Source organism: Eucyclogobius newberryi, unplaced genomic scaffold (genome assembly GCF_026437365.1).
Source record: "Eucyclogobius newberryi isolate DKJ021-1_F unplaced genomic scaffold, fEucNew1.0.hap1 SCAF_17, whole genome shotgun sequence".
In the NCBI taxonomy this organism is placed as follows: Eukaryota; Metazoa; Chordata; class Actinopteri; order Gobiiformes; family Gobiidae; genus Eucyclogobius; species Eucyclogobius newberryi.
In genome coordinates, this window is record NW_027315801.1 from 13,119,359 (window position 1) to 13,143,272 (window position 23,914).

Genomic DNA, 23,914 nt, shown 5'->3' on the forward strand with positions numbered 1-23,914 from the left:
GAGTTCCTCCAGGCAGATGAGGAGCAGTTCATCTAGTGTAGAGATAGTTCCTCCAGGCAGATGAGGAGCAGCTCATTTAGTTTAGAGAGTTCCTCCAGGCAGATGAGGAGCAGTTCATCTAGGGTAGAGATAGTTCCTCCAGGCAGATGAGGAGCGCTTCATCTATTGTAGAGAGAGTTCCTTCAGGCAGATGAGGAGCAGTTCATCTAGTGTAGAGAGAGTTCATCCGGGCAGATGAGGAGCAGTTCAACAGTTTAATGTAGAGAGACACATTTTTCATGGACCTCATTTGCCTTCAGCTTCTACAGAAGAGGAGATATCCCTCACACAGATCGATTAATCGGTCAAAGTCTACCAATGTTTTTTTATTTGTTGATTATTTTAGTGGGATTTATATGCACTATTCATGGGTTTCAACTTCCTGATATACATATGCAACATTTTGAGAACTTTTTCCCATTCAAAATATATAACATTTTGTTTTAAATTGCAATATAAACATTTCATCACTCTGAAATGCGTGAAAGGAAAATAAATTTTCTCTTTGGGGAGTGACTTGAATGTTTAATCTGTCTTTTCACTTATAAATATGCAGTTTACTAGTACTTCTGTGTATACTTACTTTCTTTATGCTAAGATCGTTATCATTTTTGAGAGCTTTTGCCAGTGCCACGCCCCCTTTTGGCTGAATAATTGTCTTTAATCGCCCAAGAATATATTTAGTCTATTTTTAACGTTGAGGTGATAACCTTAAAGGAGACATTTTATGTGTTTTTAGGTACTTAGTATTGAATTGTAACATGCTGTATGCAGATCATCATTTTATAATTTGTTCAGTGTAAATTTTAATATTGATTTAAAACGGTTTAGTAATAGAAACGGGGCCATTGACTTCCTGTTTGTTTGTTTGTTTGTTTTTGGCTCATAGGCTTTATTTGACAGGACAGTACAACATAAAACAGGGATAAGACTGGGAAAGCACTGGAGCCTCAGTGGCAGGACAATACAGGATTACACAAACATGCAGGAATCAATCCAAACACAACTTTGAGTAAACTAATGATGAGGAAAGACTGTTGTCACAAGGTTAGTTCATTAAAATGAAATTTGCAGCATAATCTGCCCTGTCTCTTTAAATAATTTGCCTCTCAATCATGCAGGCAGAAATAAACAGATCAATTATATGGACTTAGAAAATAATGTGAATTCCAGAAAGAGTATTCACGGTCACGCTGATCATATATTAGTGACCAGATCAATGAACCTGAATGCGTTTTGATGAAGAAACTGTTTCTTCGTACAGATGAAACTGGCTTTTATTAAGATGGTTTATGAGTCGAAACACGTCGACTCACAATAAATAATTCATGCAACTATTATCAGACATTTCTTAATTATTGGAAGACTTTTGACGCCCACTTTAGTTCCTGAAAAGCACTTTGTACTTGTACATGTATGCTCAAACCAATGGCCCCTTCCAGCACCATCGCCTCTTAAAAATGTCATTCCTAATTTAAAGTTGTGTTAAAATGTGACAGTTGTAGTGAATTGCCAATGCTGGTCCGTCTGTGCGTGATGACTCCAGGGCGAACTGGCTGCTCTCCCTCGGTAACGCTGAACCACAAACCCATTTCTGTTGACATTTTCCATTTCTCGCTGATACCCTGCAGAGCTGTCCCACTAATAAATAACCTCACTGTACAGAGCAGACAATGAGACAAATGAAGGCAGACAGCATTCTCACACTCACCATATTGAACACTGTAAAAGGCTTATAATGTACAAGTACTGCTGCCAACATTGTATTTGAATTGTAGTTACTAGTTACTTATGAAGCAATTTTAGTAGTATTTTGAATCGATATTTTAGTGCATATAACAGGTTAGACTATTTAAGATTTTACTACAGATTTTGCCTGTTTTTCTACAGTTTGGCATTTTTGGGGACGTTCATAATGTCACTTCCTGGTATGACACTGCCAGCAAATATTACATAGTTATTAAATTCCACAACTGTCTGCATTTTTGATGGGCTGTTGCTTTCTGATGACATACAGTAGGTAATACCTCCTCAAATTCACAAACTGCAATTATAAAACTATGGTACAATATTTAAAACAGGGACAAACCCACCAAAATAAATCCTAGTAAAAAAATATGAGAACGTGTCATATTGTTTTGAGCCACATAATCTCACTGCTCTGTCCAATCAGAGCAGTGTCGTTTTGAGTTACGAGGGGCCGGCTCTTCACTCTCATCTCATCTCCTCTCTCACACACTAAATTACATCAACATGAGTATATGTAAGTAGTTACTTTCTACCCCTGGAAAGTTGTTATTAATGTCAGAGTGAGAGCCAGAAGTGGCTGAGGAAAACAGTTTTTTTTCCTGTTCAGACATGAGATAGGATTATTGCACTTTTCCCTAGATTAAAACCAGTGTTAAAGAGATCGATTCAATACTTGTTTATCAGCCAAAGACAGCACGCAGCAGCCTGAGCTTGTCACAAACTGTTGCTTTGATCTTTTGCGGTATGCTCTTCTATTACGGTATTCTAAACCTAATTCCATCGTGGCTCTGGTTTGGCAGCCGGCAGTAAGTCTGTGATGCACAGTAATAAAAGCTTGTTTTTCAGCTTACATTGTGTGAGGGGGAAGCCAGCGCTGTTCAGAAAGACCTGTGCTGCGTGGGCAAAACTAAAGAGGTAATTTACATCTGCAGCCCCGGTCCAACACGTCTCAAGCATTTCTCAACAACAGCTTAGTCAACACGATCGATGGGTTTGAATCTAATTAATCAGCACCAGGCAATTAATGTTCACCCAATACGGCTTGCCATGAGATACACAACGCTCTGTATTAATAAATCAGAATACAGATGACAAATGTTGTCTGTATACATGCTTACGTTTATGCAATCCTGTACTATTAAAATGACTAAACCCTGTCTTTAAGTCAATATTTGTGTGCTGTTATCTGGGGAAGCACACAATAAGATCTCCTCTTTAACACTGTTGACGGTTTCTGATTAAAACAGTCGTGTCGGATCTTGAGTAAATGTAGTAAGTCGGGGTTCCCGAGGGCTACATGGACGCAGCATAATGCATAGGGATGTGGGCGGGGATAGGGGGAAGGTGAAAACTGACATCTTTCTCAGAGCTAAAGCCTCAAATGCAGGAAACAACATGCACGACCCAGTCGAAACACAGTAAAGTTCAACGCTATTAAAAGTGCATTTCACATAACACTATGTATCTTTTAAATAAATACTTGAGACTGTTGCAACTCTATCTTTCAAATTAATATTTTTTTCTCTCTTAGGTTTTACTTTACTTTACTTTGTGAACTAATCTCATGGTGATTAGGTGGATAATTCATAAGTCCCTTTGTCAAACCCTCTGCACCACTGGACCCTTTTTTTAAATGGAAACAAAAGAAAAATCACAATTATGTGTGAAAATGTTTTCCAACTAATGTGAACATGAAATAATAGTACGGTACATGATTTGCACTGCTCTTAGTAGGTTTAGTTGAATGGTTACTGAATGGTTACTGTTCTCAGTTATAACATAGTTGTAGTCTTCCTCGGGGCATTAGAACTGCCCAATACATTTCCCCAGATGTCGGTATCTGTCCAATATTGAAAATCTTTCCCCAGCTCATCGTACAGAATCATGAGAAAAATAGAAATAGGAGGCAAATTAGGCTAAAAATATGGCTGTATGTTTACATAATTATGCCAGAAATTAAATGCATTTTTTGTACAAAAGTGAGTAACTATAATTTAACATAGATTTGTGGTATCGGCAAATATTGTTATCAGCCACATCATTGAGACATTTACTGGATATTGGTTCAAAAATGTTTTAAATGTGACTGACAAATAATCCTAATTTTAAAGCAGATTAAAGTACTTAATTTCCCCCTGCTCTGCATGTTCACAAATCTACAAGATGTCATAAAAAACATTTATTTCCTACAAAGTGGCTGAGCGTTACCTCTCCGTGTCGGTGCCGGGCTAAGCTTCCATCTGGGTCAAACTTTCGGAGCACGTCCTTCACCTTTAGACTGCAATCTATAACACAAAGAAGAGGGTCACAAAGATGTTCAAATGCTTAGTAATAGTCAGAAAAAACACACTTGTGTGAATAAACATTTGAGAGAAGACAAGGCTGGCGATGAATATTGTGCAGCCCACCCAGGGAGGCCCAGGGGCATTTAGCTCCCAGCAGAAGTCATAAAAGCATAAAATCTGAATAATGGCAATCTTTTTGATTATTATTTTATTATTTGAACAGACAGAAACACACAGAGGGGAGGGTGGTCACAGGGGAGAAATGCTGTTTACAGATCACATCACGCTCACAAAAAAACATGTTACTTCCACTTCAGTGAACACACGTTTATTTAAGGCTGAACCGAACAAAACATCAGCAAATTAGAGAATTGATATAACTTCAGTTAGAAAACATGAATCAGTTGTTCATCTAATTGATTGTGGTTTAAGGTATTTTAGAGAATGCATGTCATTTGTCCAATACATGGCGCCTCCCCATTAACAAATATTGTAGTGTAAATACTAAAGACACAATTATTGTAACTCATCATGTCTAGAAAGAACATTTAGTAAATTAATGTGTTAGCTATTGATCCTGATAGCCAGAAATACAGTTTAGTTCATTTTTTAACATTGCCATGCGTTAACAAGACCTGGAGTGAAGTGAACAGTACATTATTAATATTGTATTATTAAAAACAGAAGTGAGCAGAAGTCTGAGTGAGGTGTGAAAATATTTCACTAAAAGAGCAAAATGACACTAATCAAGACCTTTCAAAAATAATCAGTTAATAATTATGTTGCAACCACATCCAATGAATTGTGACACCACTCAGGAAAATATAAGAAAATATATTGAATTTAGAATCTTTATATGAGTTGTTCTGACTGGAATTAGTGGAATCAGTTGGTTGTTGAAAATGTCTGGAATTGTTTAAAAGTAATTGTGTTTTTTCCATTTTAGAGCCGAGTATGAAATGAATATATAAATCAACAAAATACACTAAATTCCGTATACTGTATCTACACTTGCAAACTGGATTTTTGTAGTTAAAAATCATTCATCAGCCAATCCTACCAACTAAACAAGATGATGTATACCTTTTGATACTGTATGTCTTACGCAGCAGTGTATTTTCTTATTTGTGCGTTACAGTTATGAGAAGTGTAAAAGCGCCGGGGGAGGCTCTGCCCACATGTTCTGTACTCACACTCGATGTACTGCTGCAGCTGTATGAAGTCGACCGGGCTCAGCTCCTTCACCTCCGAGTCTGCGGGGGCGGACATGCTGCTCTGCAGACAAAAGAGAAAGAGAGAGACGTGAGAGGGAGGGAGAGAGAGACATGCTGCCTCTTAACTGCTCTGAAGGCAAAACAGAAAGAGAGAGATGAGAGGAAGGGAGGGAGAGAGGGAGAGAGGGAGAGAGGGAGGGAGGGAGGGAGGGAGAGAGAGACATTCTGCTGCTTAACTGCTCTGAAGGCAAAACAGAAAGAGAGATGAGAGGAAGGGAGGGAGAGAGGGAGAGAGGGAGGGAGGGAGGGAGGGAGAGAGAGACATTCTGCTGCTTAACTGCTCTGCAGATAAACCGAAAGAGAGAAGAACATGAAGAGAGAATGAGAAAAGACAAGAATTGAGAGTGAGAACGAGAGAAAAGGAAAAATGAGAGAAAGAAGAGAGTGAAAAAGACAAGAGAGCAAAAGAAAAATTAGAGCAAGAAATGAGAGAAAGCCTGTCTCTTCTCTCCCAGGTGCTACCCAGTGGTGGAGTGGGTTAGCACATATGCCAGTCTCCACATGCAGCCAGCCGCAGTGTCGTGAGTTTGAATCCCTCTGACAATTTACTGCATGTCTTCCCCGTCTCTCTCACCCCCCTTTCACGCTCAGCTGTCCTGTCTAATAAAGCCTACAAAAATCCTTAACAAAAGAGAAAGAAGGAACAGAGAGAAAAGACAGAAATACAAGAGCGATAGAAATGAGAGAGAAAGTGGGAGGAAAAAGAGAATTCCGAAAAGAGACTGGGGGGGAGAAAGGAGGGAGCGAGTGGGTGCATTTCAGGCCCATTCAGTGCAAAAAAAAAAGTGTTGCTGCGAGTGAGAGAACGACTCCCACAAACCGCAGGGAATCACTTTGAAATGGCAAAAAATACAGATGGAAGAGAGACGAGTCAGGGCCCGTTTGTACATGTGCATCTCACCAGGAACACCAGGGAATCACAGCCAAGACTCCGGACACTTCATTATGAGGACAATAACTTCAACTACTGCTGTGTCTAGTTTATAACGCTCTGAACAACACTACTGAGGGCACTTTTCTGCTTCTGTGGGACACTCAAATGCTCCACTCACACGGGCAAAGGGAGCCAAAGTGTCTTGCCCAAGGGCTAAAGTGGATAATATCTCAATTGTTGTTTTGGAGATACACACAACTAGAATATGTATTATTACATTGATCTTTATTTAACCAGGAAAGTCCCACTGAGATTTCAAGTGTATTAAGTGTCTAAATTATTAAAAATGACCTCAAAAAGAGAGATTCAGTGTAATCCTCCCAAAAAGAAATTATAAAGTGATATTTGTTTGTAATTATGCTGTAACTTCTACGGTACATTCACAAAGACATTTACAGACACATTTTGGCACATTCCAGACATATTATTAAAATATTGTCTGACATTTTCTATCAAAGAAAAGGTCTCGATCTCAGTGGGTTTCTCGCCTGGTTAAGTAAAGGTTAATAAATAAATAAAAAATAAATAAAAGATAATAATAAATAGATAAAAAGATACATTTTTGTAATGATCTCTGTAACTTTTCAGTAACTTCATGCCTGTCTCGATGAACAAGTTATTGTTTTGCCTGGAATGTTGCACAGTATGGCCTTAAATCTATCTATCTCCAAGGAGACAGGCACGTGGCAGACCCTCTACTGGAAAAGTTACACGGTGCATCTTTAATGTAAGCTGGTCATGAACCTTTAGAGCTTTACAATGTACAGCGCGGCAGGGCAAACGCTGTAAGTGGTGTGGTCACCGTGGTTTGGAGGGACTGGCCCCGACGACAAGAGGAAGGATTTTGAAATGTCAGACCGCGCCTGAAGTGCACATGGATTTGAATGTGTCACATGCAGGTCTTGTGGGTGATATAACCGTGCGACTCGACTAAGTGGGGCCCTTCAAGCGCACTAAGAGCTGGTAATTACCTCACTAAACATACTTGAACATGAACGGGGCACGATCTGCTAATGGCAGGAACACGAATAAAACGTTTTTGTATCGTCCAAAACAATTAGGCCGGTACCGGTAATAAGAGAGGAAGCCGTCAGTGTTTGGAGACCGATTTAGATTGTTATATGCATCTTTAATAGCTAATGAGTGTGGAATTAGGAAGTAGTTAACGTAGGTCCAAAATAAGAGCCATTTCCTGGTGATGTAAACACAGTACTAATACATAACGATGGTTTTGAATGACTTATGTTGTAGTTACATTACCGGTACTTTTACATTCATGCTGAGGTGAAGTAAGCGTTATTACAGCCTTTTAAAGATGCTCAAAGTTCCAACACAATTTCATCACTTATTTACTCTGTTAGGGCAGCACAATAAACCACAATCGGATCGAAATCGCAATAATAACTGTAACTATTGTACACCTTCTTTTATACATACTGTTTGATGATGTCATAGTTTATATTTTATTCTACATTTTTTATGTTGCACCATATCGTCGAAGTACGTTCCCAGTTTGTTTTGAATTTTGTTCCCTGCAAAGGCATTTTTCTTTTCTGATTCTGAAATAATTTGATTTATACCTCATCTTTTTGCTACTTTATGGTATAGTTTTGTTACAAACATCACAACACGCTCTATCGCTGTGTCCACTAGACGTTTAGTCGATTAATCGGTCAATTTCAATTATAAGGATTATAAGGACAGCAAAAGTAGGAGGCATGAAGTGTATCTTCCCTTTACATATACAGTAGTACAGTAGTTTCCAAGTACTATCCGGTATAAATAATGCAGTTGTAGTTTTGAGAGCTTCTGAAGGTCTTTAGTCGACTAATCGATGGACAGGGCGTGTCTTTAGTTGAGCGAGATCTTCTTAAGTCAACTCACACACTCAATATTCAGACTTTGCCCAGCTTCAAAAAGACTATTTTGAGACATTTTATCGCCCGTTTTTGCCATAATGCTGATGGATATAAAGTGCGATGTCGATGTATTAGTCGCATTAGGCTTAGCACTTGATGTGGATCGTTGTACTCAATAGTAAGTAAGTCATGGTACATTGTCTTGCTGCCGTGGGGATATTTGTCCTCTGCATTTGACCTTTCACTTTGTTTTAGGGGCACAGCAAGATTGTCTCTACACAAACAAAAAGGTGTGTAAGTGTGATTGTCTCAGAAATATGCAAATACCAAAAAAAGTTAAAATAAGCTCAGTGGGTTGTGACATTAGCCCACTAACCTGAGGGTTGGTGGTTTGATCCCCGCTGCCAGCGTTGTATGTTGTGTCCTTGAGTAAACGCTTTTTATGTTGATTAGATGTGGACAATATATTAAAAAAGGCCGTGGCTGCAGAGCCGCGGCCCGCGGTCAAATGGCCGCGCAGTTTCAGGAACCGCAGGACTTTTCTTATAGCGTCATGGCAAACCCTAACCCTAACCCTAACCCTAGCCCTAACCTTAACCCTAACTCTAACCCTAAACTTAACCTTAACCTTAACCTTAACCCTAACCTTAACCCTAACCCTAACCTTAACCCGGCGCGGTCTAAAACGCGGTCAAATAGCGGCGCAGTTTCAGGAGCCGCGGCGCGCGGCCGGCACAAAAATAACATGGCAGTTTCGGCCGCGCGCCGCGGCACTGCAGACACTCCCGTTAAAAAAATGTATCATATTGTGAATATTGTTCTGAAGATCTGCTATGATTGAATATACTGCATATCCTTAAAGGTGCAAATGCTACAAAAATAGTATGAGGTTCATTTCTTCACTTTTATGGGTATAATTCTACAGTATATTTACATTTATCTGATACTTAAGCCTCAACTAATAAATTTGAAGACATGTTTTAGCTCTTTTCTGTTGAATTTACATTGTTTGAATATCATTATTGGAATTTTCAAAAAAGTATGAAGATATCCATATGTCTACATATGTGAGTGGGACTAAGGGATTGTGCTGGTCAGTCATAAATAATGCACCAAAAAGTAAAGCAACTTTGAGTGTCTAGAAAAGGCTAATGAATTATGAAATGGAAAAGGCAATAATCAGGTGCAGAGTAGTCTAAGTCTAACAGCAGCAAGTACAAACTTTTAGTGAAGTCACATAATTCATATATAAACTTATCTTTCAATAAATAAAAAAGGAACAATATGTTTTGGAGTTCAATATAAAGTATGTGTACATTTTCTATTTGTCAAAATTGTAAACTTTAACATCTATGACTCATAAGTTGTAGAAACAACTTAGGGGTTTCATTCAGTGTTATATTTATGGCAGCTTTGTTCTTTGACTATACAGGCTGCGAAATAGACGGGGGCCCGGGGCCCGCAAGCAGTTGAATCTACGGCGGGCCCGCGGTTTGAAATAGGAGGGCGGGCTGCGAAATAGACAGGGGCCCGGGGCCCGCAAGCAGTTGAATCTCCGGCGGGCCCGCGGTTTGAAATAGGAGGGGGCCCGCCGTGCCCCTCCTCGAAAAAATCATCGCTTAAAGGTGCCATAACATGCTTTTTTTCACGTTTCGTAGTCTATCCTAAGTATATAATTGATAATAATAAGTGTAGTGCAACACCCTTAACATAATAGTTAAGAAATATCACCCAGACCTTGGACCCCCTCACCAACCCGGAAATGCAAACGGCTTGGTTTGATATTCGCCCCCACCCTTGCGAAGAGCGATCTGGCTCCCCCGCCCACCCGTGACGTAGTGTGTCCCCCACAGCTGTCTATAGATCTATATATATATATAGATCTATATATATATAGATCTATATATATATATATATATATATATATATATATATATATATATATATATATATATATATATATATATATATATATATATATATATATATATATATATATATATATATATATATATATATATATAAAAGTCTTATGTCCATCGCGCTCTTATTTCCTGGTTTTTCGGTATCGGATAGAACTTCTCCGTTTATTTTCCCGGTTGCTGCATCAACTGCCACATAAACCTTCACCATTGTGATAATAGTAAAGAGTGCGATATCATTAATGAAGTTTTGGGCCTCTTTGAGCCGTGTTTCGTCGTAAATCGAAGCAGAAAAACTCCGGGGCTTGTATGGGGAGACGAGCCTGGAGCCAGCGCGGAGCCGGGGGGAAGGGGGCGGGAGGCGGAAGGGGGAGGCGGGTGGAGAGGGGGGAGGGGGAGGGTGAGGGGGGTGATGACGCTTGCCTGTGGTTATGATGCGGTCCTGTGAACACCCCCCGTCAGTTTGGAGATTCGAGGAAAGGAGATAGTCTGTAATATAGCTAAACACTGCGGGAATCAATCAAAAAAACACTCTGGGTACATATATGAAGCACAAATAGCAATGTAAGAAGGTTAAAAGCTCTGAAAAGTCGATTTTGCATGTTATGGGACCTTTAAGTTTCGTTTTGACAGACATGCCCACTTCGCACGTCTTCTCGCTTCTCATTGGCCGAACGGTGCGCGCTGTGTGCTGCGTTGGTGTTGCGTTCACGTGTCCTCGGAAATGCTCGGTCAAATTTTTGGGGTAATGTATTATGTTAGTAGTTTATTTTGTAGGACGTGATTTCATATATTCCACAAGATCTCCTTGTGTCAAATGCTGTAAACAGTTTTTATTTTGTATCTAAGAAACATTATTATATTAAATTAAACAGTTTTAAAGATCATGATCTCTGGTTTATATGATTCAGTATTTGTGCTCTTCATATCAAATAACAGATAAAAGTACTTTAAATTGTTTTACATGCTAATAACCAGGTTTAAAACAACACATTTATCTTGTTCTTATGACGCCACGATGCCGCGCGCGCTTGTGGGCCCCTGAAATTGCTTGGGGGCCCCTAACTTTGAAAATCTATTTCTCAGCCTGGAGGGGGTCCGCCGTGCCCCTCCTCGAAAAAAATCAAGATTTAACTAGTAATCTGGCCATATTCGGGGCATTTTCATGGCTTAAGTTTCGTTTTGACAGACAAGCCCACTTCGCACGTCTTCTCGCTTCTCATTGGCCGAGCGGTCTCCGTGATGTAATATCGATAAAAGCGGGCATCTGATTGGCCGCTGCGTTCATGTTGCTTTCACGTGTCCTCGGAAATGCCCGGTCTAATTTTCGGGGCAATGTATGTTAGTAGTTTATTTTGTAGGACGTGATTTCATATATTCCACAAGATCTCCTTGTGTCAAATGCTGTAAACAGTATTTATTTTGTATCTAAGAAACATTATTATATTAAATTAAACAGTTTTAAAGATCATGATCTCTGGTTTATATGAATCAGCATTTGTGCTCTTCATATCAAATAACAGATAAAAGTACTTTAAATTGTTTTACATGCTAATAACCAGGTTTAAAACAACACATTTATCTTGTTCTTATGACGCCGCGATGCCGTGCACGGTTGTGGACCCCTGGAATTGCTTGGGGGCCCCTAACTTTGAAAATCTATTTCTCTATATATTCGCTATATATTTCAGTTAAAAAAAGATGATTGAGATTATTCTCGAGCCGCTCAGAGTGCCAGAAGATTTGATTAAGGAATATAACTAACATCTGAATGGAGACGAGCAGGTGGCGGGTCTTCTAGTCGAAAAGTGACATAGTGTAGCTTTGAAAAATGTTCCTGAAGATTGATACAGGTGTTGAAATGTAGTGGAATATTTGAGTGAAGTGCTATTAGCTCCATAACAGCATTAGGAGGCACTCTGTTTCCATTACCCCTGATATAATGGACTTTTTAAAACTACATATGCCAGCTTTACAATGTTGTTTTGGAGAACACAAGTCAAGTATGTTTACGCCTAATGGATTTTTCATTCACGGCAGACACTAATGTGGAATCTCACCGTCAAGAAGAGACAACAAAAGTAAAAGAAAAACAGGATGGACCTATAATGTTTTCAACGAGGGAACATGGTAAATGTGCTCTTAATTTTCATATATAATGCAAAAGGAACAAGATCTCCTTCCACTATTAAACATAGCACTTGGAAAACAAAATATATTTAATTAATTTCAAAAGAAGAAGACTATTGATTACATAAACTATTTGATTTTATTCCAGCACATATTATATATAGTTGAAAAGTAGTAGTAGTACAGTAAAAGTACTAAGGTATATGTACTGTATCTGTACTGTGGCATCCGGCCTAAAGGCTTTGATTTCCAGTCTTGGGTTTTGAGCAACAAAAACATAAAAATAAAAAGTCTAGAAACATTGACATGTTGATTATTTCACTTTTTCATAGTTATCAAAAATCTGTGCAAAATACTTTTAATCTAAAAGTAACATTTTACACATGTCCAGTACTTTTAGATTGTTATAATACCTTGACTTTTATTTACAAGTTTTGCATTTCTAGTTTTACTTTAGTACCAAAATTAAGTATTTGTCATGTCTTTGTGATTTTAATGCATTTTTCTTGTTGTGTGAAGCACTTTGATTTGCCTTGTGTATGATTTGTGCTCTACACAAACTTGCCTTGCTAAGAAATTAGCAAAATAATCTTAAATCATCAACACTACTTGAAGAATATTAATAATTTTAATTAAAGTAATTGTAATCTGCGCGAAAAATATCTTAAAGTAAAATAAAATCAGGCAGTACATCCTGATTTGCATCGGCGTTAAAAAAACACTCCTAAAGCTACAAAGATTTGAACACAAGCAACGTGCCAAAGGGTTTGTATTAGATCCATGCATCCTACTGTATTTACAATATTTAGTTTATTTAACCATTCATGTGACCAAACCCAGAACTAACTGGAGTGGACCCAGACTAATCAAGGACTAGAACGAGACCAAACCACATACATCAGCACTATGGGCATAGAACCAGTGTATCTTTACGTTAGTATCTTTACTTTGATCGTGTCTGTCGTTGTCTTTTAACTGGGGCTAAAGAAATTCTCACTCACTAAAGAGTTGCTCTGTGCATCAATTTGTCGACTAAAATGGGGCAAAAAGTGGATTGAAATGGAAAAAAGCTTAAAATGATAAAGTATTCACATGAAAAAAATCTAATAAAAAATTACACAGAAAAGTACTAGTAACCAGCACATCTAACTGTTCAAATAAAAACTCTCCTTTCTTCTGCCGCTCATATCAATTAAATACCGGTAGTTAGTCAATTCATAAAAATCTTGGTTGACTACGACAGCACTGACCGATTAATCGACTAAACGACTAAAGGTCTACATGTAACACACAAGGTGACGGCACATTCACTGTAAATGCTGAGTGTCCAGACTGTGAGACCGTGAGTAAAAGTGCCTAATACATCATTAAGCTGCATTCATTCCACTTCATGCCGACTTAAATCCCTTTAAAGGTCAGACGCGTCGCCAAGGACTTTGTTTACTGCACATGAGGTGAGTACCAATGAGGAAATGAATGTGTAAAAACCCAACGACAGATTGATGATTTATGTGGATGGAGATTGGAGAAGTTATCCATTTCCTTTTTACAATATTAATACTTTATGACGAATTGTTGTTGGACTGTCAACGTGGTATTTTCCAAATGTCATGTAAAACCGCACTCACACGTATTTTAAAGAGGAGAAATTTAAATATCTTGGTGTGACTGTAGACTCAACTTAAACAAATTAATTAGATTGTTATTGCCAGAAAATGCTGCTTAACAAACCGGGCTTCCTTAAAACCAGTTCCTTCCTTAAAACAAAAGGGATTGAAAAATGAGACAAAAACCCTTATTGTATACCATCATTACCTGATACTTCAGAAATATAACTATTATGTTTATTAAAATCCATTAAACCGAGCTTTTAATGAAGGTGATAGATCTAAATACATGTTGCAGTATAGGATGAAGTATTGTTGAAGCGACAGTGGCTGATAAAAAGTACTCTTAACTCCAATCCATCTGCTACACATTCATCACTCTGTCACTATTGTTATGCAGTAGCACATTCAATAGGTGACAATAGGAAAATACAGATATTTTTGTCTTTTGCATATCACTGCAGCGCTTGCCTCACACGGCTTTGCAAAAATGGTTGTTTTGACAGAAATGTGTTAAACTGAAAACTCGTCAATAAAACACAAGCAGATTGACAGTGACGATGATTATCAAACCGTCGTCTTGTTCAATAAATGAGAGATGCAACAATGTGTGGTGCTCAATATTTATCGTGTGTTTCTTTTCATTAGTGGGAGAGTTCAAAATTTGAGCTATTGAAATTCTGCTCTGAATAAGTTTAAAGACTAAAATGATCCCTACTTCAAACTGAAGCTGTTCCTGAACCTTTGGAGAACAAACAGTCGTCTGGACTCTTTGTGAAGCTGAGACTCTGTAGTTTTGGACTCTGATGTTCTGATGTACTCATTATAAGTGGAAACAAGCTCTTTTAAAACCTGCCAAGCCGAGTAAAGCTGCTGATTTGATTGACACTAGTTTGGGCTTTTGTTGGGTCTTAACAATTCCTCTTAAAAAGCTGAAGTTAATTTCACTCAAATTGGGTTTAGAGTCTTGTAATAAAATAAAAATCTTCAGTTGGAATCCAAAAGGCCTGCTACATTTTTCTAGGTTTGGTGCACAGTACAAACTGACCCTGTTTCATCCCAGAATGGTTGATTTGACTGGAAATAAGAGTGTTACAGCTTTATTCTGATGTTCAACTGGCAAAGCAGCTGGAGCAGGGGTGGGCAATTATTTTCCTACGAGGGCCATATTCGAATCCAGGCAAGTAGCGGTGGGCCGGCCCGCGATCATTGGTGTGAATTTTTTTTTGTAGAAAAAATGAAATATCAAAAAAATATAACTTTTCTGTAATATATGGGCTATTGAATCTATTATTTAATTCATTCCACGTCACATTTATTAAGGATACAAGTGCAGACAGATGCTTAAGGGCAAAAAAAATAAAAAATTACTTGGCATGTTTGGCGGGCCAGATTATAAAGACAAACGGGCCGTATGTGGCCCGCGGGCCATAGTTTGCCCACCCCTGAGCTGGAATTTCCTTTCATCAGATTGTGGAAAAAAAGGAATAAATTAAGAAAAGTCACACAGCAGTATTGTATATTCAGAAAAGGGTTTGCTGGGATTACCTTGCTTTGATCTTATCGCGTCAGTGGCATTAAGCGGTTTCAGTATCATCCGTCATCGTGCTATTTCACCCTTCACGGTGTGTTACGGTGAAAGTAACAGTCACAGAACAACTATGTCACATCAGCTTCTGTTTGGCGAGGGGCACGGGGCCATTACTCTCAGATAAGATGGACCTGTATCATCATATCTTTGCTTCAGCAGGATTTCCAGTCGATCTGTAATCGGATTCTTCACTTCCTGATTAGATAATGATTTGCTCAGAGAGTGAATCAGAGCGGCTCCCCCGGTGTTCCCCAGTGGGAGGCACGAACGACAACACAAAACATCTTCATCGGTCTGGCCTGAATTCAGAATATTTAACATAGTGCGAGTAGTTTTGACAGGGAAATATAAAGCTACAGTTTTGCGCTTGGTCAAATTGCCATATCATGAGTCACTACTTTTCTCTTCACACAAACAAACTCTTTTCCAAGCCCAAACCTCCTGTCGGTCTGCAACGAAGTGTGAACATTCAGAAGAAGCAGATGCCAACTTATCCGTTCGCTCTGTTGTATTACTATTATTATTTCTTAGAACATAAAACAGAACGGGGCTGGACCAGAGAAAACAAAACAAGTAAAGAATAAAATGAGGAAATGAGGGGGTGGCAAAGAAAGAAAAGAAGTGTTAAAGTATGTTACGGTAAATCCAATAATAGTTTTACGCATGCCTTATTTTATATTTATGCTATTATTATGATGCTAATGTTGTTTCATGTTGCACCTTTTCGCCGCAGCAAGTTCCTAGTTTGACAATGGAAATAAACCTATTTTTTTCTGATTCTAAAGGCTTAAGTTACCTTCAAGGTGATGTAAAGATTCAAAAGTTGTAATAAATTGTGATCAAAATCGAAAGAAAATCGTGGTATAATTGTTCTTTTTTTAGCATATCACCGCTTCCCTGACTCGTATTGCAACTTTTTGTGTCGTGGGGACATGCTTTTTGTTGATTCTAGTCACTTTTGCCATCTGAGTCGACACACAGAGCTCGTCAGGCACCTCCGCTGTAACTCTGAGAACAACGGACCCGTCTCAAAGTGATTAGTGACACGGCACACACGTTTCAGAACGCTTTGCAGAACGTTAAGAGCTCATTAGCGCTTAATTTAGACCATGTGACCTTTATCTCGAAACCCCACGCACTGTACTCGAACTGCCACCGCCCCGACTCCAGCCTTACAGGAAGAAAGTCATAACTCCTTTCAACCGCAGACGTCGAGCTTTTCACTCTAAGCTGCAGTACATCCAGAACGCTGCTGCTCGGGTCCTGACCAGAACCAGGAAGTATGATCACATTAGTCCTGTTCTCAGGTCACTGCACTGGCTCCTGTGGCTCAGAGAATAGACTTTAAAGCAGCTCTACTTGTGTACAAGTCTCTCCATGGCCTAGCACCAAAGTACATCTTGGATATGTTAGTGCCATATGAACCATCTCGGACTCTGAGGACCTCAGGGACCGGCCTCCTGCTGGTGCCCAGAGTCAGGACAAAACATGGGTTTCAGTTTTATGCAGCTAAAATCTGGAACAGTCTTCCTGAAGATGTGAGACAGGCTTCTACTCTGACAATGTTCAAATCTAAGCTAAAAACAGTTTTGTTTAGCTGCGCATATGACTGAAGGGATTTTTTCTTTGCACTCTTCTCTTTTGTTTGTGATTTTATTAGTTTAGAAAATCAGTTGGATTGATAATTTTTAATTTAGTTAATTTTATTGTAGTTAATTTTTATCTTTGCACTCTTCTCTTTTGTTTGTGATTTTATTAGTTTAGAAAATCAGTTGGATTGATAATTTTTAATTTAGTTAATTTGATTGTATTTCTGTCATTTCTTTGTGATTTGAATGCATTTTTCCTGCTGTGTGAAGCACTTTGAATTGCCTTGTGTATGAAATGTGCTCTACAAATAAACTTGCCTTGCCTTGCCTTGCCTAAGCTGACGGTGTATAACAGTACTTTTACTTCAGAGACAATGTTGGGAAATAGCGGCAGATTTTGTGTGATGTTTTGTCTGTAACTTCAAATGATACAGCGGCTCTTGAATCGCTCCTCTTGACTCTGCTTAACCCGACTGCCAAATACCAGCGCCGCCAGGGTTCCAATCATAAACGTACGAGGGCTTCCAAGGCTCCGTAAATAGCAGTAAAGAAGAAGAATCACCATCTCCGCCTAGCAACAGAACAGAACGCACTACACTTTCCCACATTTCAGAAGGAGATTTTATATTTAATTAATAGCAGAACATTGTCCAGACAGAGATCGGTGAATTTACTCGATTGACTTTGTGGCAACTGTATATTAAAATGATCTGCAAAGATTTTCAGAACATGATTTAACGGGTTTGTGTTTTCAGTCACACATTTGTGATAGGATGGAACTGAAAATAGGATAGGAAGGAACTGAAATCAAGTTTGCACGGCATTAAACATATTTATGTATGTATTTACCTGCACAGACAACCGACACAGACACTACCAGGCAAGTTACAGGTCATATCTGTGGCGAGGCGAGCCTGCTCATTATAAGAATGCAGGCTGTGCATTAAGTCAAACTGTTAAAGTAAAGTAAAGTAAAGTAAAGTAAAAGCATGTGGTCTTGAGCAGAGTTCAGACTTCAAGCAACTGCATTGTAACATGTTCTGTTATTACATTTCTGTTTTAGTCGGATAAAATAAAGCACAACTGAAAGAAGCGACAAATGAACGATAAACACTGTGGAACATTTCTGTCAAGACAACACGATCTCCACGAGCGAAGAGCGTGGCAGACCCTCCGTGACACAGTCCCACATGGCTCTTCTTATGGTGCCTCTGTGGCTCTAAACTCTGAACAGTTGAACTACAGCAGAGCTCTCACTCACACTCTCAGGCTGCACCCAAGTCCAGCCATAAAGCACTCGGGGACGACCTTTTAACGTGCTTGTGTTTGTGCAGAGCTGCTGCGACGCCCACGCCCTGTGTCAAGGAAATCTGCCAGTTTGCAACATTTGCATCGTGCAGCTTCCTGAATGTAACCTGTTCACCGCAATTCTCTCTTTTTTTTCTATTTTAAATGTCACTGCAGTTCTCAATATTGATCTTAGTTTTGGGTCGGATTTGTTTACTTGATGAACCAAGATTATTCTGTACTTGTTCTGTTTCTGATTAAATACATTACTTAAGCAATTAAATCAAGGTGAATACTATGAATTTAGGTGGTTTTAGGTCATAGTTGGAAAAGTCTCTTGAGGTTTTCTGAACGCTGCGTCAAGTCGACAAGTTCCTTTTTCAGGTTGAAAGAAGCGCCTACATATTACATCAGGGCGACGCAGGACGGGCCCGTTGCCATGGAAAGTGTTTCCCTTCCTCAGCTGCTGTTCTGTGACGGGCGACTAACGGGTGAGGAGTGTGGGAGAGAGGGAGGCGGGCCGGGAGGGGAGGGGCCAAAAAGGGAAAGGTCAGATTTGAGGGAGGACGGGAGAAAACAGGAAAGAGAGAAAGGGAAGGGTGGAAGACGAAGAGAGATAGGAAAGGGGGAGAGAAAGGAGAGAGGGAGAAAACGGAGAGAGAAAGAAGGTAAGAGGGGAAGTCAAGAGGGAGAAAGAAGAGGGAAGATAAGTAGAGACATAAGGGAAAGAGGAAGGGGGAAAGGGGTGAGGGAAAGAGGGATGGAGGGAAAGTGAGTGAGTGAGAAAGGAAAGTTAAAAGGAGAGAGAAAGACAGAAAAGGGGAGAAAGAGATGAAAATAGTGAGAGAAGAAGAGGGAGAGAAAGGGGGAGGGGGAAAAGAGGGAACAGTAAACAAAGAAGAGACTTAGGATGAGGGAGGAAGGCGAGAGGGGGAGAAAAGGAGAGAGAGAACTGTAGAGAGAGTGAGAGTTATTGTGAAAAGGAGAGAGAGAAAATGGGAGAGTAAAAGAAGAAGACAGACAATTTGAGAAGACAATTTGAATTTGTCAAATTCAGTCGAGATTAAAATACAGATGAAAAAATGACAAACTGCTTTTCCAAAAATATCACTTTATGCCCTTGTTTTGTTTCTCATTTCATCAGATCTTTGTCATTTCAGACGATATAGACAGACAAAATATTCTAATTTTGCATTTCAAAATCAACTATTTAGTCAAAATCCTCTACAGTTTTGTCCTCTTTTGGCTTAGCCCTGGTTTAGAACTAGCACAGTAAAGGTGTAGTCCTGTTTTAGACCTAGTTCAGTCCTAGTTTGGACCCAGAATAGACTTGGTTTGGATCTGGTAAAGTTTGAGAACCACAGTCTTATCCAAACCAAACTGCAACAACACAAAACAAGAATGCAAAGTGAAACCAGTCTTTCTAACCAGGGCTTCCCCGCGGGCCACGCAGCAGAGGAACCGAGCCTGAGAGCCGTGGGCGAGGGAACAGAGGCATCAGACGCACCAAAGACGAGCCGACGAGGCCGAGGACGTCCACCGCCGCATGAATCACCCGCCTCCTGGAAAAATGTAGGCGAGGCGGCCCCGGCATTTCACCCGCCGAGCTCAGACGTAAACTTATGTAATGTTTTTTTTTGCGGAGGCGCCTTGAATGATGTCGCTCGGCACAAAGAGCCTCGACCTGTCGAGACTCGCCGAGGCTTTCAGCGGGGGGATCGCGGGCCCACTCATGACGTCAGGACGGTGGCATCAGGAACGACACGGGAATCCAGACTCTTCCTTTGAATACTGACATAATGTGATAGAGTGATAATGGCTCAGCCGCCGTCATTAGTGTGGTCACAATGTTAACGTTTAAGATCTTTTTTTAGCTCAAGGTTTTAGATTTTCAATACAAAATAATAGGTCTTTCTTTGTTGAACATTGTGGTCTTAAAATAGTTCCGATAAAGCACAAGATCATTCTAAAACTGTGCTTTTAACAAACAAAGAATGGACATTTTCCACACAAAAATAGTAGTTTCTTCTATATCATTAGTTTAAAATACCAGTCATTTTTTTTCAATCGCTATGGTAACGGTGTTTTCATAGATCCTTTCCACGTCTTTCTAAAACTTCCCAGACCAGTCCCACTTTGTCCTGTTTGTGTAATTTATTCATTATTCATGCGAGTTCAAAGTAGTAGTTCTAGTATTGATCAGTATCAGGTTATCGATTTCTTTGTCAGCCCGGCCTCTTCCGTGTTTAGTGGGTGATATTTCGTCTTCAAGATAATACTTAAACTGTTAAGAGTCAAACAGTTTTAAACAGTGCATCATATAAAGGCGCAGAGACAGAATTCCCACAGGATCCACAATTATTCCAAAACGTCCAAACAATAAGGTGATGTCTGCACTTTTCTGTTTAGTTTTACAGCCCATTTACTTTTTGTTCAATACATGTTATTGTTATCCAAATCCAGAACAGCAAAAGCATATTGTGATGTAATTCTTTTTTTTGGGGGTCAAAATCAGCCACACCCAAAAATCTATTCCAGCGCTGTTCAAATACAACACAGAGCAGTCAGGCAAAAGTGACACTAGATTGAACATTAGGCTTGTGATTTATCAGTTATTTGCACTAATTTACCATTGTAATTAAGTCAAAACTATGTGTGGGCGATAAGGGCAAAAAAAATCTGATTTCATTCAGTTTTATTCTGGCCATCACATCATTTTTTGCACTAAACCGAAATAGAAATGTGCTAAAATGTGGTGCCTTTTAATGTTGAGGTTTCAAGTGTCGCACAAAAAGTGAATTGAAAATTAAATTAAACACAAAAGTGCCTGTAACATTGGATATTTACATGGCCAGAAAAAACAGATAACTGGAGAAGTCAGAATACCCGATAATCAGATTTGATCATGGGACAAGTGTTACATTTCAATAAGCTCCATAAATCAGATAATGATCACTTATGACTGATTACACTGCAAGTATTTGTACTTTCATTATTTCCCCCCAGTAGATAAGTGGCGCTAAGACTTACAAGTATATTAATTCATTCATTTAATTTATTTATTCCTGGAAAACCCAATGAGAAAAGTTCTCTTTTTCATGGTCCCTGTTAAAACACAACACTAAATAATCAAACAAACACAGGACACTAAAACACAACTAAAACATTCAATCAAATTAACCAAGACATAAAACACATTCACACATACAATCTGAGATACAATTATATAAAACAAGTGCATCTGCTCTGTGGGTCGTCCTGGTCCAGTGCTTTAAAATCATTAAAAGGCATAAAATGATTTCATTCATCAAAAAGTCTCTGTGTTTTGTTCCACAGGGAGGGAGAAAGTTGCTGAAAGCTTTTTTTCCTGTCTCTGTGTTTGACACGATGGGATTGTAAGACAAAAATGTCCTGAGACCTCAAACTGTGAATACAATAAATTAGATAAATAATCAGGTAAAATGCCAAGTAGAGCCTTAAACAAGAGGCAGAGCTGTTCTCTTCATATCCAATGATTGTCTCTCTACTTTAGAATATCATTCACAATGAGTTCAGTATCTTTCTCCTGTAATGAACCTCAGAGCTGAACCTCAGTGCTGAACCTCAGAGCTGAACCTCAGAGCTGAACCTCAGAGCTGAACCTTAGAGCTGAACCTCAGAGCTGAACCTTAGAGCTGAACCTCAGAGCTGAACCTCAGAGCTGAACCTCAGAGCTGAACCTCAGAGCTGAACCTCAGAGCTGAACCTCAGAGCTGAACCTCAGAGCTGAACCTTAGAACTGAACCTTAGAGCTGAACCTCAGAGCTGAACCTCAGCATCCACAGGCTCTCTTCCTCATCTCTGGTGACTTTAACCACGCTTCTCCCTCTTCTGTTCTACCAACATACACCCAGTATGTCACCTGCCCCACCAGAGAGAATAGAACATTGGACTTGTTTTTTGCCAACACCAAAGAGGCTTATTCTTCTTCCCCCCTCCCTCCCCTGGGCAGCTCGGACCACAACCTTGTACATCTGAGGCCTGTGTATGAACCCATCGTGCGCAGGCAGCCTGTGGTGTCCCGTGAGGTGAGGATGTGGTCTGCTGAGAGCGACGAGGCTCTGAGGGACTGCTTCAGCACCACTGTCTGGACTGAGCTTTATGACCCACATGGGGAGGACATCAACACCATCACAGAGTGCATCACGGACTACATCAACTTCTGTTTTGAGAACATTGTTCCCTCCCGGACGGTGCGGTGTTTTCCAAACAACAAGCCATGGATTAACCGTGAACTGAAGGCTCTGCTGAAGGAGAAGAAGAGAGCCTTCAGGTCAGGGAACAAGGAGGAGCTGAGGACTGTGCAGAAGGAGCTGAGGAGGAAGATCAGGCAGGCTGAGGCCGGCTACAAGAGGAGGATGGAGGAGCAGCTGCAGCAAAAGAACATTCAGGGAGTGTGGAGGAGCCTGAAAACCATCTCGGGCTTCAAAATCCCCCCTGCCCAGACAGAGGGGGGTCTACAGTGGGTGAATGATTTAAATGCTCACTTCTTGAGGTTTGATCGGTCACCCGCCCCTCCCCCTGCACAGCTGCATGCTCCCTCTTCCACAGCTGGACAATGTCCTGCATCTGTTCCTCTTCGCTTATCTGCCCCGGACCATCAGCTCCCCACTTCGCCTGGACTCACCCATCCCCCCAGCACACGGTCCCCCTGCCAACCACTGACTGTCACAGCAGCACAGGTGAGGAGTGAGCTGAAGAGGATTAAAGTGAGGAAGGCAGCAGGACCTGATGGCATCAGCCCCAGGCTCCTTAAGTCCTGCGCAGATGAACTGTGTGGAGTTATGGAGCATGTCTTCAACATGAGCCTGAAGCTGAGGGTGGTACCACAGGTCTGGAAGACCTCCTGTCTGGTACCTGTGCCTAAGACACCGCGCACCAAAGACCTCAACAGCTTCAGGCCAGTGGCTCTCACGTCCCACCTGATGAAGACACTGGAGCGGCTAGTCCTGGACCACCTCCGCTCCACCGTGAGCTCAGCCATGGACCCGCTGCAGTTTGCATATCGGTCTGGCGTCGGAGTGGAGGACGCCGTCATCTCCCTGCTGCACCGCTCTCTCACCTGGAAAAGCCTGGCAGCTCTGTGAGGATTCTGTTCTTCGATCTTTCCAGCGCCTTCAACACCATCCAGCTGCTGCTCCTGAGGGACAAGCTGGAGACGGCTGGTGTGGAGTATGACCTGGCAGAGTGGATCCTGGACTACCTCACAGACCGACCCCAGTTTGTGAGAGCCCGGAACTGTGTGTCTGACACTCAGACCTGCAGTGTGGGGGCGCCCCAGGGCACTGTCCTCGCGCCCTTTCTCTTCACCCTTTACACTGCAGACTTCAGACATGACACGGACAGCTGTGTCCTGCAGAAGTTCTCTGATGACTCTGCCATCATTGGCCTCATCACGGACGACGATGATGCGGAGTACAGGGGACTGGCGCAGGACTTTGTGGACTGGTGTCAGCGGAACCACCTCCTCATCAACGCGGGGAAGACCAAGGAGATGGTGGTGGATTTCCGCAGACGCCACCCCACTGCCCCCTCACCAGTGAACATCCAGGGACGGGACATTGAGAGAGTGGACTCATACAAGTACCTGGGTGTTCATCTGAATCACA

At 40.6% G+C, this 23,914-nt stretch overlaps 1 protein-coding gene across 1 annotated transcript in view; it reads right to left on the reverse strand.

Moving 5' to 3' along the window:
- dgkaa (diacylglycerol kinase, alpha a) overlaps window positions 1-23,914 on the reverse strand; it is a 56,366-nt gene that overhangs the window by 26,204 nt on the left and 6,248 nt on the right. Inside the window, exons 2-3 of the mRNA XM_072449230.1 lie at window positions 5,267-5,348; window positions 3,997-4,073 (exon numbers count right to left, since the gene is read on the reverse strand). Of these exons, the coding sequence (XP_072305331.1) occupies window positions 3,997-4,073; window positions 5,267-5,342 (153 nt within the window). The 5' untranslated portion in view covers window positions 5,343-5,348. The remainder of the gene's footprint in view (window positions 1-3,996; window positions 4,074-5,266; window positions 5,349-23,914) is intronic.